Raw genomic sequence first — 15,469 nt, forward strand, 5'->3', positions numbered from 1 at the left:
CCCCCCCCCCCCCCCCCCCCCCCCACATTCTGTCACCTTTTATAAATTCCCCACATTTCTGGGACAACTCACGCAGGCTGCTTGTTTTTGCTCGACAGCTCCTGTCGCATTTGAGGGCTTTTGCTGTTTAATCACAAGTGCAATCATCTAATATTAATGTCAGAGAGACAGGCTTGCTCTGTCTGCGCCTGAGGTAAGAGTTTCTCCATCTGATTTTAATGTGTGTGTGTGTGTGTGTGTGTGTGTGTTTTTATATTTCATATCCACAGGCCAGAGCTAGTGCTAAGAAGTTTCGGAAAGTAACGCTGACGGTCTCACCGAAAGGCATCATCATCACAGACACGGAGACTACAGACCTCATAGAGAATGTCTCCATATACAGGTAAATAATTTCTAGGGTCTAGGAATGCCAACGCTGCTCTGTCAGTCGGTCCAGCAGACTAAAATATTTCAACAACTACTGGGTTGATATTGCCATTAAATCTTGTACAGACATTCATGGTCAACAGAGAAAAAAAAAAATCCCCATGACATCGGTGACTCCCTGACTTTTTGTCTACCGCCACCAGCAGGTCGACTTTTTCACTTATCCAGTGACATATCTCAACATCTGCCACGTAGACTGGCAGAGAAGTTTGTACATGTATTCATGTTTAGTTGCTTTTTATTGAAATGTCTTGACAGCCATTGAATAGATCGCTGATACACATGTTAACGGTCTCCCTCAGAATTAATTTTCTCTTTAGATTCTGATTGAAAAACATAGAATTTATATCAGAACCTGCAGAGTGGAGTGGCAATGGCCTCACGCAAATAATTAAAAACATTGTGTACCCCCCCTCATGCATTCACTGCATGGGGAGTCTTACTCTAAATCTTCATGTTAGTTACCACAATGAGTGAATGCCTGCCTTTTATAAGCGTGGCTGAACAATACGACCCGATACATAATGACTCAACATTTATGGTTCATGAACTGGATTCTTAGTGGTCTACGCTTTATTAGATGTTTCATCACCTGTGCGTCACAATGCTGCTTATTCCTCAAACTGAGTCCTAAAAACAAAGGTGGCCTCATTTGACACGTGAAGAAACTGATGTCATCTATCTAGGTCACTTTCCCCTCTGTCCACTGCTTCGGCTCCTTTTTTCGCAGGATTAACCCAAGCAGCTCTCCGCTCAGTGAGTCTCATGTTTGATCAGTTCACTTGGAAACCAATAATAGGAGGGTGGGAGGGGGCCGCCGGGGGTGTCTGCTACTGTGACTCTGTGTCAATGGAAGCTAACCTTTCCCAGCATCACGCTAGGTTTCAGTCTACCGAATCTGTGAAGAACGTGTATGTCCGTGTGTGTGTGCGTGTGTGTGTGTGTGTGTGTGTGTGTGTGTGTGTGTGTGTGTGTGTGTGTGGATTGTGATGTGTTTGGCTGGCTTCCCCCTCTCAGGATAGCATCCTGTAATATAGACTGGGCCTCATGTCATTGAGGATTACAGTCTAAATATCATATGGCTGGACTATGATTACAGAACAGGCTCCGATGAAGACGGAGGATGTGTGTGTGTGGCTTGTGTGTGGCGTGTGCGTGTGTGTGTGCGCGCGCAGAGGTCTCCATCCCATTCTGATCCACCTTATCAGTGGTAACAGACCACAGGCCGGAGGAATCAGCCTCGTCTTTGATCCCCTTCTCTTCTCTCCTTATCTCCCCCTTCTCTACCTTCCCCTTTCCTCTCCGCTGTGCAGACAGACATCTTTCTTTTCTGCTTATATTAACATAAACAGAGCTCTGAACGCAGGAATACCCATGACTAATTGCTCGCTTTGATGCTCACGCTGCCAGTCTTTCCCCATACCCCCCGAGTAATGATACAGGAGCGACTGAGGGGCCACATATGGAGCTTGGGTTGACTGAGGATTGATTTATCCCCTTTATGAGACCCCACCCCCACCTCCTCCTCCTCCTTGTAGCCCCCCCCCTTCTTGTATCTTATTTTTGTTGCACATAATCCATTTATTGGCCCAGAAAAGCAAGTGAAGGGTGAAAGAAAGTGGAGTGTAGATTTCAGAGGGATGGATCAAATCAGCCTGTGTTTACTGTGCTTAACATATAAGAGCGAGAAGAGTTAGATACACAGTATGTGTGCACATATGTCCACGCCTGGATGCCCCTGACATAGTGAGTCTGTATGTAAATGTGTGCGTTTTTAAAGTTAATTGTGTATCCACACTTACTGGAAGCCGGGCTGTTTCCCTCAGGGGAAGCTTAGTGGGGGAGAGAAAACGGACCGGAAGGCATTGTGCACCGCAAAGGAAAAAGAGGGGAAATAGGCTCCTCCAAGCCATCATATCCACCCCCCATCCCCACCCCCCCACACACACACACCTTCCTACTCGCACCCACCCACCAATACGCAGACAAAACAATATCATACTTACTGTGTTCACAGTTTCACAACCTGATATTTTATTTGGCAGCCTGGTCAGCCTCTCAGTTCTTGACAGCACACTTTGCAGTGCATCTAATTTGCAGCATCAGACACTCAAGTTGTATTATCATGAGCTTGATCTTTCAACATGATCAAGTCGGCCTTGCGCTGCTGCTTGAGGTCTAACTGCTGGATTTAGCAAAGCGCTGAACCACACAGGAGGTTTGATGATATTCTACCACAACAATAAAGCTGGGTTGTATTGACAAAAGTAAATATCACAGTATTTTTCTATACTCAATAAGTCAATAATCTATTGAAACATCACAACGATATAACATGATGCTGATGACTATTTGAGCTCAGAGAAAACATTTGTAGCTGGTTAGCTTAGCTTTACATAAAGATTGGAAGTGGGGTCGGTGGCGGGGGGACTGTTAGCCTGTAGAAGCACATATCCCCCTGTAAAACTACAAAGTCGAACCGTCACCCCAGTCTCAGTCTCTGCCTGGTTCCTCAATTTGGCGGGACGAGCAACTGTAGGAACAGTCTTGATTGGAGTTTTACGGACCACTGTGCTCCTGGGGAAAACTCAGAGCTTTTTGAAATGGTTTTATGCCCTGAACTCACCACAGTTGCACTGCAGAGGCTTACAGAGAGTTTCTGGGATGTCATGGTTTGGTTTTTGTCCTGACATGTACTGTGAATTGTGGGACCTGAGTTCAGTTTGCCACAGGTGAACTCCAGTCAAGTTAAAGGATAACCGAAGAGAACGGGATGTACCTGGAGTGCCGCAGCAAAAGGTCTGAATACTTGTGCACATGAGAGATTGGATGAGATTTTTATTAAATTTGCTTTTCTAAAAACACGTTTTCACTTTGTCATTATGGGTTATTAAGTGTTAATTGATGGAAACAAAAATGGCAGTTACCCCCCATGTAAAATGAAATCTCCAACACAATAACGTGTGGAAAAAAGTAAAGGAATCCGGACGCCATGTGACATCACTGTACATGGGCGACTGGTTGAAGCAGCCACTGTTTTAAAACAGAAGACCAGTGGTTAGTTTGGTTCTTGGTATTGACAAAGTAGCCTGGTCTGAATGCAGGTAGTGAATTCTAATGCAATCAGTCCATCCTTATTTGTCCTTGTTTTAAAACCCCTTATTTAACATCCCCCAGTGAGCAGAACATTGTGAGGGTGTTCAGCTTCCATCTGGACCAGTTTCTGATTCATATTCTGACAAGAGCTCTCGGTGACCGACCTGCATATCAATCAGCAAAAACGCGCAGGACAGAAAAGGAGAGATGAAACACTGACTGGCACTCCACCTGGCAATGATGCACGTTGTTCTGCACATGCCATTAGATTAGTGAGATGTGTCTGTAGGATCTCTGAACAGAGGATACAGGGACGTGACTGTGCTGCTCATGAACCTTCATGCAAATGTTTTCTGTTAGCATGAGAGACTGCTTTTTTCAGCACTTTGCAAAAAAATAAAAAATAGTTTTGATGAGGCCTGCTCCCCTGCAGCAGGCGCAGAAGTTCTTTTTCATTATTGCACTTACATCGGGTTGAAAGTTGAACAAAAGCAGCTCATTGTCGTAATAAATAGCATACCTGCTTTATTCAGTGTACACAGAGAATTTGGAGCTTTGATGTGTGAAGTTCTATTCAGGCTTTGTGCTGTAAATATTTAAATATTTCCATTGATATTCCGTCTCTTTCTCACAAACACCGGTGCTCTACACAGTGACGAGATCAAAGGCTCGCCGTCCGCAGAGCCCCTTTGGAGATATGATGCAACCTGACAGCTCAGTTTCTGTTGTTCAAGCTCAGTGGAAACTCTGTGGTGCTGTCAATTATTATACTTTTTTCTTCTCTTGTTGTTTCAGGCTGAAGGCTTATATTGTGAACACGATCCATTGTTTGTGACATTGGTGGCAGTAATAAAGATGTTGTCCTTTTCTTGCACCGCCTGCATGCAGACAGATTTTACAAAGAGACCTTCATACTTTGTACCTTCACAAAATAAGAGGACGATTGTGTACGTCCTTGCCAAAAAGATGAAATCTTGAATGTGTATTCACTCCAGTGAGGTGTCTCTTTTGGCAGATTCACATTATTCTCACATGGATGTCATATTATAATGAACAATTCTCTTGGTTACCCATATGTACATGTACTTATATGAGTGATCAATTTTTATTCATGACACTCTTGCTGTTGATAATAGAAGGAGATGGGATTTTTCTCACCAGTATTATGTAATTTTGCACAAACTCCAATGCTCACATTACACTTTCTTGCTGATGCACACATTTGGAGACACTAGTGAGTCAGGCATGGGCTGTATGTGGACTGAGTTGCACCCTGTACAGGTCGTCAGTGTATCGCAGGGCTGACATGTAGAGACGATCTACACCTACGGGCAATTTTACGGTCACCAATTAACTGTGGGAGGAAGCCAGAGAACATTCTTGCTATGAGGCGACAGTGCTACCTACTGCACCGCTGCCTCGCCCTGAATGTGGACAATGAACAGCATTCCTCTGAGTACTTTATTTAAAAGGATTCACAAGGAGTATTTATAAGCATAAGAAAAAAAAAGATCCAAACCAAAATCAACTCTGGCAACTTTTAAAAAACGTTTATTCCGTGGCCTTTATTGCCTTTTAATATCCCTAAAGCAATGACAGGAACACAACTGCCTACTATTACTATAGTTACAACCTTAATTCCTATGGATAATGCTGTAGTATTGTACTATTGATAATCATGTATACAGGTATTAATATTATTGAAAAACAATAGTGCACACACAGCAACATGCAAACCTTTGAAGGTTGCACAGGAAGTAGAAAGTAGTTAATACCTCAATAAAATGATCATTAAAGATCTTTATTGAGCAGTTACAGTAGTTTGGTTATATCACACTTGTTTTCCAAACTTAAATAGGTCAACCCTTTCAACTTTTTCTCTGCTCATTTTTCTGCAATTAAGGCCCAAATAAGAGTTTGAGCACATGGGAGAGCGGGTGGGGGTGTGAGGGTGGGTGGGTGGTTGGTTGGGTGTCTGTGTGTGCGGGGCGTTTGGGTGGGGGTGTTGTACAGAGCTGGGTGTCCTGGGCATTGCTATGTGGGTCATGCATCAGTGGTGCGAGCCAGCAAACAACGAGATGTGAGGGCTGGTGATTTCATGCTTGTTTGTTTGATCGAATTAATAACTTCCTTTTTTTCTTTATTTTTTTCAGTGCCTCTTTTGAAGTGGGCTGTGGATTTGAGTGGATTTGCATACAGTTTACAAGTTACTGTAATAATTACGGAGAGATCCACACACTGCCGCCTGCAGTCGACGTGCATTGAGAGACCCTGCGTATCTAAATCTAAATCTGAGATTGAGAACAACTCCGCTTGTACGGCAGAGTTTTTTCTTTCCTGCCATAATGAGCGGGAAAAGGAACCAACCTTGTCCCTGTGCTGCTTCCAATAAAGGTTGCATGTTTAATTATAGTGACAAAGGTCAAATGCATCACTCACTGTGGCTCATTTACACATCTATTTCAAGCAACAAACATGATGCACACTGCTGGTTCATGTAACGGCCTCGGACAGACGCACGGCGGGACTCGAGATCGATACCTCTTCTAATAGCCTGCATAAAATCCGACAAAACGAATCCATGGGTTGTGCGTCTGTCGCTTCAGTGAAACCGTATGAGCTGTTGCAGGGGAGCAAAATGGCTCGGTGGGCTAGATTGGTTTTAGATAACCATTGAAAATCACAGGGCTGCGGCTGCCACTGGAATTGCAGACGTCTGGGTTCCTCGAAAACCAGATATTGGATCCAGAAGAGATTCAGTGTGACTGCTGCGAATGAGGTTTCAACTGCAATATAGTCACAGCGGAGATCAATTCGTAATCCGAGACTTTCCATTTTCCACTGACGGCAGAAAATTCTGATATTTCAACAAAGTGTACCCACACCACAGGGGGGATTTTTCTGTAGTCGATGGGAAGTTGCAATATGTTATGTAACGTTAGGGAGATTATTTTTGAAAGGAACAGTTTTTTTCACCTCTCGCAGTTTCACAATCATTTCTGCAGCTCTCAGAGACAAAACTCTGAGGAATAGCAGACAGTACAAAAAGGCACTAGTTTTGAAGCCGTCGCGTGTCCCTGTGCCTCCATTATCAGAACATTTAGAGTACTTCAGGATCAATTGACAATCTGAGCCTTTTATAGAAAAAAAAACCCAACAAACATAAATCCACAAAGCAATATTATGTAAACATTTCAGTTCATACACATGCTCTATCTGAGAGTATGAAGTTCGGAAGAGCTCAGTGGTAGCGTCGAGCATCTCTCATGCATGTCGCTGCCTCTCATTTGTCTCATTCGCCACCATTCCCAGCTGTGGGACTTAATCAACATAATATTCATAACCGCCGCTCTCATCCTGTAATGATTGGTGGGCCTATGATTATGCAAAGGGTTGAGAACAAAAGCAAAGTTACGGCCTAAATTGACGTGTATCCAGTCTGTATGTGAGCTTGACGTGTGAGGTTTGATTGAATGTACTGCATATGCTGTTCTTTGTTCTACATGTATGTCCTGTGATTAAAAAGACTGAAGACTCCCAGTCTGATGGAATTGTTTATTTATGATTATAAATGCACAAATGTCAGGATGATTGTGAGTATGAGTGTTGGTAAATCTGTAATAATGTTTGTTTTGTTTTTTTTCTGCCTCTTGTCTTTCAGAATCTCTTACTGCACGGCAGATAAAACTCAGGACAAGGTCTTCGCATACGTCTCTCAGAGTCAATTCAACGAGACTCTGGAGTGCCATGCGTTTCTCTGCCAAAAGAAGAAGATTGTAAGTGCACAACACTTGTGATTTTGTTGTATATATCTGTATATGGCTGTGTTTAGCTTACAGTTATTGAATGTATACTCTTGGACTGTAGCAGGTCAGAAGGTCAGGTTGTCCATGGATTGACTCCTTGCAATGAACTGCATTCAAGGAAGCAAGTAGCATGGATGTAGAGAGTGTGTGGCTCCATCTTGTGGCAGTTTCTTTAAGACCACATCAAGTCACATTACTATTATAACGACCAATGATGAGAAATAAAGGAGATCTATGGAACGTTAAAACGTTTAATTTATTTAAAAAAAGTTTAAATCTAATGATGTCAATCAAATTGAACAAGTTAAGACAAAAGCTCCAAATGAAATCACAACTAATCATTATATTCATGATCTTTTTTTTGTTGTTGTTGTTGTATGTTTCTGTGTTATTCTTCCCTTTTTTTTTCTCCCCTCCTCCAGGCTCAGGCTGTGACATTAACGGTTGCCCAGGCCTTTAAAGTAGCTCTAGATCTTTGGGAGATTGCTCAGGAAGGTGAGTTCACTGACCAAAGTGAAAGTAACATTTGGGTAGGGCTTTCCTCTTGGGCTGTTTAGACAAAATATGAGTAAGAAAAGCCTGAAATCCATCTAATCTGTGACAAATCATGCTGGGAATCCCTTTGCCTTTCAAGCCAACTGGGCAGTTATTGAGAATGCTTTGTAAAAAAAAGAAATCAAGGTAACTCATGGAAAATATTTTTACATGCTGATGTCCACTCTCTTTCTGCACAGATGGATCCTATAATTTTCTTCACGTTTAGTTTTGATAATACTTAATGTGTCTACAGGCAAAAGCAAAAAGACCAGGACCTGCTGTTCCTGTGCGGCAAACAACGGGCAGACGGAGGCAACAGACACTCAGTGTGTTCCAGCAGGTGAGTTCCTTTTGTCAAATCAAACCGAGCTCAATGGTGATGATGAGTGATTTATTAGTAGATTTTATTGTTAGTGTAAGGTTGCACCACTGAGCTTAACACAGCTGAATGTATTGTTTGATTATTACGACAAGACAATTGAGGTTAATCTTTATCTTCCACCTAAAGGGAGCTGCAACTTTCTGTAAGCATGGTTTCAAATTTAAGGAAAAGCTTCACGCAGTTAAATAAAGTGGAGAAATGCATCATTTTTGGATGGGCTTAATGTTTGTTCGCTTTTTTGCTGACAGATGAAAAGGTCAACATCACTCTCATGTTAGTATGAAGCTTGAGCCAGGAGACGGTTAGCTTAATGTAGCATAAAGACTTGAAGCTGGTAGAAACAGCCAGCTCGGCTCTGTCCTAAATTTAAAAAAAAAAATCTGTGTACCAGAACCTCTAAAGCTCATTGACTAACATGCATAATTCATTTTTCTGCTGTTGATCAGTACAAAAACTGAAGTGCCAAAACTGCACTTTGGGCTTTCACAGGCAGTTATGTGCCAGGAAGTTACTGCACCCAGCCAAGAAATGTTTTTGGCTCATAACCGCTTGTACAACCACAACGTGTCAGTTTTTGGACTTTGGTTTTTGCATGGATTAAACAAACAAGAAATAATGTGTGAGAGATATTGGTAAGCATATGTTTCGGGTTTCTTTTTGGACAGAGCCAGACTAGCTGTTTCTAGCTAAACTACTGAGGGGCTGCTGGCTGTAGCGTCATATTGACCATACAGACATTGGAGGTGTTATTGGGGGTACTGATACACGGTATTGCTCTTCTTATCCAAGTCTCTGCAAAAAAAAGCTGCAAGGCAAATTTCCCCTCCCTTATTTCCCAAAATAAGGAAACACATTTTTATTTATTTATTTATTTTTTAAAAGCTTTTCCTTGCTGTAGAGGTTGTTACAATTGAAGGTGGCCTGTAAGAATTCAGGTGTTGTAATCCCAGGAGGACGAGGATAAGGATTATGTAATTTCAGCATAACTGTAAAAGGCTGGAGAGAGAGAGAAGCTGCTTGTCACTCACAAGATTACACTGATCTGATTACCACTGTAAAAATGACAATGATAATGTTGCAGTCACTGAGCTGAGATGGTATTTAGATGCAGATTGGTTGGTTTCCATCATCCTCACAAACCCGACAGTTTCGAGTGAACATGATTGACTAAATGCTGCTGCAGTCGGTCGCATAATGACTTTAAAATGACCTTTCCAGTTGTCGTGTGTACATGTCACTAAGACTTGTAATTCTGGAATGCTGACTCTGCGCCCTCTCGCACACAAATTTAACTGATGCCAATCACCTTCTCATACACATACACACGGAGAGCAAATCATCTAATTACATATGACCCATTAGTCATTCAGAGTAGCAGTAGATTTTAAGTATTTTCCAATAGCCGTGACATTTATAGGTCAAAATATTTTCCACTTCTCGGGGTCAAATGGTCTATAAAAATGAGATTTAATCATCTGTTCAGATTTTTGTTGGCTACAGGCCGGACTTTTTCAGCTTCTTTCAATTAAAATGTCCTCCAGTCCCAGTGGTAGTGACCAGAGGACAGAGAGAGAATCTGGTGTGAAAGCCTCGAGGACTGTGGGAGTTACTCAGAGAGATATATGAAAGTTTCACAGACATGATTTCAATTCTGCCTGTTGCACAGAGAGAGATGTGAGTGCCGCAGTCTTAGGCTGATGTTTTGCTTCTGTGCTGCAGACTGCAGCAGAGGCGAAGAGACAAAAACGCTAACGAGTCTCCCTCTCTCTCCTGTCTTCTGTGTCTCTCTCTCTCCCACTTTTTCCCCTATCCTGTCTTCTGTCTCTGTCTCACCCTCTCTCGTCCTCCGTGTTTACTCCCCTCCGCTCCTTCACTTTATCCTCCTGTCAACCTCCCGTCAACGCCTGCCACCTCCCTCATATCCAGAGGCGCACAAGCCTGTTGGGATGGAGGAGAAGCTGCGGAGGCCTTTCTTCTCCGCCTCGCTCAGCTCGCCCTCACCTCGGAGTAACCCCACTCGAAGGCGACCAATCAAACATGACTCCTGGGTAGGTCACACCATCTGTCTCCAGTCAGCTGATGGGTCTGATTGGGCCAAACTCAACGCTATAGTCAGCTTACTTGTTCAGGCGACAGGTTATCCTTGATGTGCTGTGTTTTTTGGAGTCACAGATCCAACGTTTTCTCTCCTGATACCGAATTCTGATACCTCAACTCAGGAAATCTGTTGATTCTTTTTTTCTACATTCTATTGAATGTATGTATTCGCAATAAAATTTATTTAAAAAATTTAAAATGTAATTTAATAAAACATTTAATGTACATCATAATAACAATTTTATTCATTCGTTTTAAAACTTTGAAAATTGAATTTTATCAGATCGTTAGATGAGGATAACCATAGTATAGCAGATATAAACGACGTTTCATTCGTCGATGATAAACCTTTCACAAAAACAGAGCTAAGTCAGCACCACAGTGGGTACATAAGTCTACAAAAGTCTGAGACCATTTTACCACTCACTTGATTTGGAACTGTGTCTCTGACTTTTGGAGACCACTGTAGGTGACACTTCCTGTCGCACTTTGGAACTGAATGAAAGTGTGCAGTTCGCTCAGCCAAAGGCAGGATGCCAGATTTTACCTGAGCACAAACAGACCTCTGTGCTCTGCTCAGGCCAACGGAAAAAACAAAAACTCTGCTCCACAGCATAATTTTCTCATGATTTTAAAAAAAAGAGTGTTTGCTTTTCAATGACATCATTAATTACATAGGTCCTGTAAAACTGAAGCAGTTAAATTCAGAGTTAAACAAATTTAAATGTTCACGCTGCAGAGGCTCCTCAGACGACATCCTGTTTGTTCACTTACAGATGTTCAACACTAGGTGACACCATAATCATTAGAATATCTCCCCCTACAGACTGGTCTCACTTCGTGAAATTCATCTGTATTCACTGTGGCATATTTTCTTCTCATTGAGTCCAACACTTTCCTCTGTTAATATCTTTCCACATTTACACTGCATAGAGTTAAATGTAATATTTTTTTCCAATGTAGCAGAGTGGTGTCATCAGATTGTATCTAAGAATACTATACTATGATAATAAATTAGAAGACAGAAGATAGAATTAGAATGCAAGGCGATTTAAATAGGTTGGAAAAACTAGAGCAAAGAAAGTAGAACAAAGAGTTTACATGGTACTCCCTGTGTGTGTGTGTTGGAGACTACGTCATGGAGTCTTGGTGCCATAGTGACTGAAACGGAAAGCCAGATTAGCTCATGAATTAATTTATGTGTCATTTGAATAAAACAAGTTGTGACAAACAACTGGTGACGCACTGGGGCTTGAAAGTAGAGTAGGAGCAGGATTGTAATTTGAAGTAATTTATGTGCGTATTGATTCATATTGTTTATGTCTCAACAGGATGTGGAGGATGGACTCGATGATGCGTTCTCAAGGTAACCTTTGCTTATGACTGCAAGTCCGCTCAACACTGGGGATCTATTCTTTAATTTATGAAAGGATATGGGATTGTTTTTCCACACAAACTACTTCAATTCCCCCCAGCCCTAGAACAACGAAATTTATGAAACCAATTTAATGTTAATTTCAATTCCAAGCAGAATACTGTGGAGCAATTGCAGAAAATGACAATAACCTGTCAGTAACAGTATCAGATTCTTTTAAATAAATTCTTTTTAAATAAGAAAAACCTTTATTTGATACATTGACACATTGATATTGAACTTCACACATGCGCATACGCACACAAACACGTGCGAACACAGACAGGGACATATAAAGATGACATTGTAGTCATGGCAATGGCATGAGGTAGAAAGGATTTGTATGAAAACAACTGTCCCAAGGTTTTAGATTGAGGGTGTTACTGTATTGATCGTGTGGTTCCAACGCATTGTTGTACAAGTTATCACTGACTGTTGAGGTGCTGAAAATGATGAACTTTTAGAGATTTAAAAATTACGTTGGGGGAAAAAAAAGATTATATTGTAGCAGACATAGATAAAAAAAACACCAATTCACAAAGCTCATTTTCCTGGTGTCCTCAGTCTTTAAGCTGCCCAGAAGTACTTCCTTCTAACTTAATGTAATAAATAACTGTAAAGCTCTGGTGTCTCATTAAACCAGAGCTGAGTAATATGAGAAGAAATCATTATATCAGTTCTAATCAAAACAAAATAAATGGCTTAATTCAGTGACTTGATCAATTCCCTTGTACAAAACTAGTTATGTTGAAATACTTCACTAAAATATCCCACTTCTAAAATTGACTTTTTGAATGATGTCTAATTTCCTGGAATAAGGACTGCAGTTACAGTCGGACAGATATAATGTTTCATTTTGTCAGATAAAACAAACTCGTTTAGAAAAATCGATGTTGCAATATCATCTTGTGATATTTTCTACGATCCATTTCTGGAGCTTTATAATAACACAGTTTATTTTAAATTGAAAGTTTTATTGTAGGTATTTGAATTGGAGTCAAAGCATTAGCTGCAGCTGAGGTGAAAACTGTGGTTTCAGCTCTTCACCTTTTTTTCCTACAGCATTACATTTTCTACTAACCAAAGATATCCATCACTGTACAACATACACCGTTTAACAAAACATGTGATTGAGCTATTGAAATTTATTTTAAAAAAACAAGCAGGATGAACTATAGAAAGCATGTGTACCCAGCGAGCATCTTGAACTCTTGTGAGGTCAGTGTGTCACAAGCGAACCACAGCAGACAGTGGCGTTGCCTGCCGAAGTGATCGCCACCTCTGCTGACAGAGCTGTCAGGAGCACAGCCGCTGAAGCCAGGAAGGGCGCTCCGCCGTGCATCAGCACTTTATCACTCAGCTAGGATTACAATGCAACACTTTTTATTTTGAAAGTGTGACAGTCCGTGAAATTGTCATTTCATGGCCGTGAGATGCCCCGCAGAGACGGAAAAATGTGGGTCCCAGGTGAAATGTGAGGCTTGACAGGTATGAAAAAGTCCCACGTGGACATGCTCCCTCACATGGACTCCAGTTTTAATAAATGTGGTGGGAATAATCCTTATTCTGGATTATTACTGAACATATTTCCATAAAGCTGCACATTCAGATAGGACTAGTGAACATATTCTGCGTTGTGGCCTACTTCTGAGACATACAGTACAAACAAATACATAATATCATGCATTTGGTCCCTCTGACATACTCAAACTCGAAACCCTTTAAAGATACTTTGATATTGCCCGGCCATGCACCACAAACTGTTGGGAATGTAGGCCACACAGTCCGGTGACTGTATGAGCGCTCTGCATGGCTTCTCATATCCTCGTATTACCAGATGATATGTGTGTATGTGTCCTGCAGTGCTGTATTATCCTTCTATAAAGAGAGAAGCGCAGCGGAGGGATGGCGCCCCAAACATTAAAGAGATGGCAAGTCATTAAGCTGTGCTGGCCGGCGGCTAATAGATGTGTTTGTTGTGTTTGAGCATGAAACGCTTTTGTGAAAGCAAATGGGTAAATGAGAGGCAGAGATGATGTACACAAGCATCTTTGTTGAAGCTGGTTATGTGTGGAGGGAGAAGAGGAGAGGGAGGCAGGCAGGCCGTCATTGAAGCTGTTTTTTAGGCAGGGATGAGGAAATACTGACCTCAAGCGTGGATGGCTGTCAAATGGAGGAAGGTGGAATACAACACCTGACATCCTAGAGGAAGTGCTGAAGGATTTTGGAGTGTTGGAGCAGACCTCCTTCTCTGCAGAGTTCAGAAAGGTGGTCGAGCTCTGAATTGGCGGTACGGGCATGGTGGATAAGATTTGTCCTGAAACGTGGGAAGGCTCTGGATCACACTTGAGTTGTCATGACTGTCGCACCTATTTAACGTTACACGTGACTTGCCTTTAGATCAGCAGAGGAGGGTTGTGGTCTCGCTTCTCAAAAATGGAGTCCTTCCAAATGTTCCGGAAAGCTCTCAAACTGCCAAAGTGGGTGCCACTCCACTCATAACATGGCGCATTAAGGGCTGGCCAAGGGTGCAGCAAAATTTGTTCATTTCCATTTTTTTTTTTTTTTTTCATCCACCTAAAAACAAGGCAACATTTACTCAACTTAAACTACATTTTTATATCACACATTCAAGCAGAAATAAGCAATTAACCTTGAAATCACCCTATTAAAAACCCTGTAAACGATGCTGTTACTGTATGCCATAGGTGATTAACTTTAAATCCCCTCCAATTCCACTTGGGTATAAGTAGCAGCACAGTCTCTCACGGCTGCTAGCAGCGCTGTATAGTCTTGTAAATCCGGCTTCAACCGATGCAACCAAACTTACTCGAGTAGAATCATTTTTAATTAACTGTATGAGCGCAGGTCAGGGCGTGGGCCTCTGTGAGGAATCTCATTTTTAGAACAGAGGGATCGTTATTCACATGGAGGCTCGGTGCTTGCTACCAAGGCAGTTGGTGCTCACAACTATTGGCATCGACTTCAGTTCAAATGGGTTTAATTAAATTAGATTTTTATTTAAGATTTCTTAAATTAATGGTGACCTTGAAGTTAAAGTCACCATAATGTAACTGCTGGCTTGGCTCCTAAGTAAACTGAGGTACTTAAATAATTTAACCTCGTCTAAATGTGGCGAGTTCTTTTGCAATTTAAGCTTCTTTGAGTGTTTCTTTACTTTATACATGGGGGGGGGGGCAGCATATGCTGACAGCGGGGACAGCATATACGCGGCTGTGCACGCACACTTGTTTAGAGTCTTGGTGACCTCTCTGTGCATAGTTTTGTTTTTAGCAAGAGTTGCAAGACGTTCTCAGTGTTTTCACTTGTTTTAACCTTTACCGTTTATTCACATCATCACGATTTCTTCTGTCCTCTACCTGGCATGCAGCAACATGGAAGTAGAGATGGACACTGGTAAGTGATGTGACAAGTGAGTTCTTGTTTGGTTCTGCATGTTGCATGAAACCTTGTGTTTAGAACAGCAGTAATTCCTGGACATTACCGTTCCATCATCATGAGATCATCTAAACCAGTTGTTTAAGCACTGAGCCCTTCGAGCGAAACTACTGGCATCTGTATATGGACAAAGCCACATTTTAGTTATTTTCCCTATATCTGTATATATGTTTTGACTGTAAACAAAGCAGGCCAGCTACATTGTTCTTTCTGTGCTCAGGTTGTCATTCGATTCTGTTTTTTTTTTTTTTT

The 15,469-nt window shown here is 41.7% G+C and overlaps 1 protein-coding gene across 2 annotated transcripts in view; it reads left to right on the forward strand.

Annotated features, from left to right (window-relative positions):
• The window catches only part of LOC111653481 (low density lipoprotein receptor adapter protein 1), a 40,719-nt gene that overhangs the window by 20,894 nt on the left and 4,356 nt on the right, over positions 1 to 15,469 (forward strand). The window contains exons 3-9 of one of the 2 annotated variants that reach the window (XM_023404097.2): positions 270 to 382; positions 7,184 to 7,298; positions 7,751 to 7,823; positions 8,119 to 8,205; positions 10,174 to 10,295; positions 11,676 to 11,710; positions 15,150 to 15,175. In XM_023404097.2, the coding sequence (XP_023259865.1) occupies positions 270 to 382; positions 7,184 to 7,298; positions 7,751 to 7,823; positions 8,119 to 8,205; positions 10,174 to 10,295; positions 11,676 to 11,710; positions 15,150 to 15,175 (571 nt within the window). The remainder of the gene's footprint in view (positions 1 to 269; positions 383 to 7,183; positions 7,299 to 7,750; positions 7,824 to 8,118; positions 8,206 to 10,173; positions 10,296 to 11,675; positions 11,711 to 15,149; positions 15,176 to 15,469) is intronic. The other variant, XM_087173435.1, reaches the window with a different exon arrangement.

This window comes from Seriola lalandi, unplaced genomic scaffold (assembly GCF_002814215.2).
Source record: "Seriola lalandi dorsalis isolate HSWRI2012SDOR001 ecotype SW California unplaced genomic scaffold, Sedor1 jcf7180002054217, whole genome shotgun sequence".
Lineage (NCBI taxonomy): Eukaryota > Metazoa > Chordata > Actinopteri > Carangiformes > Carangidae > Seriola > Seriola lalandi.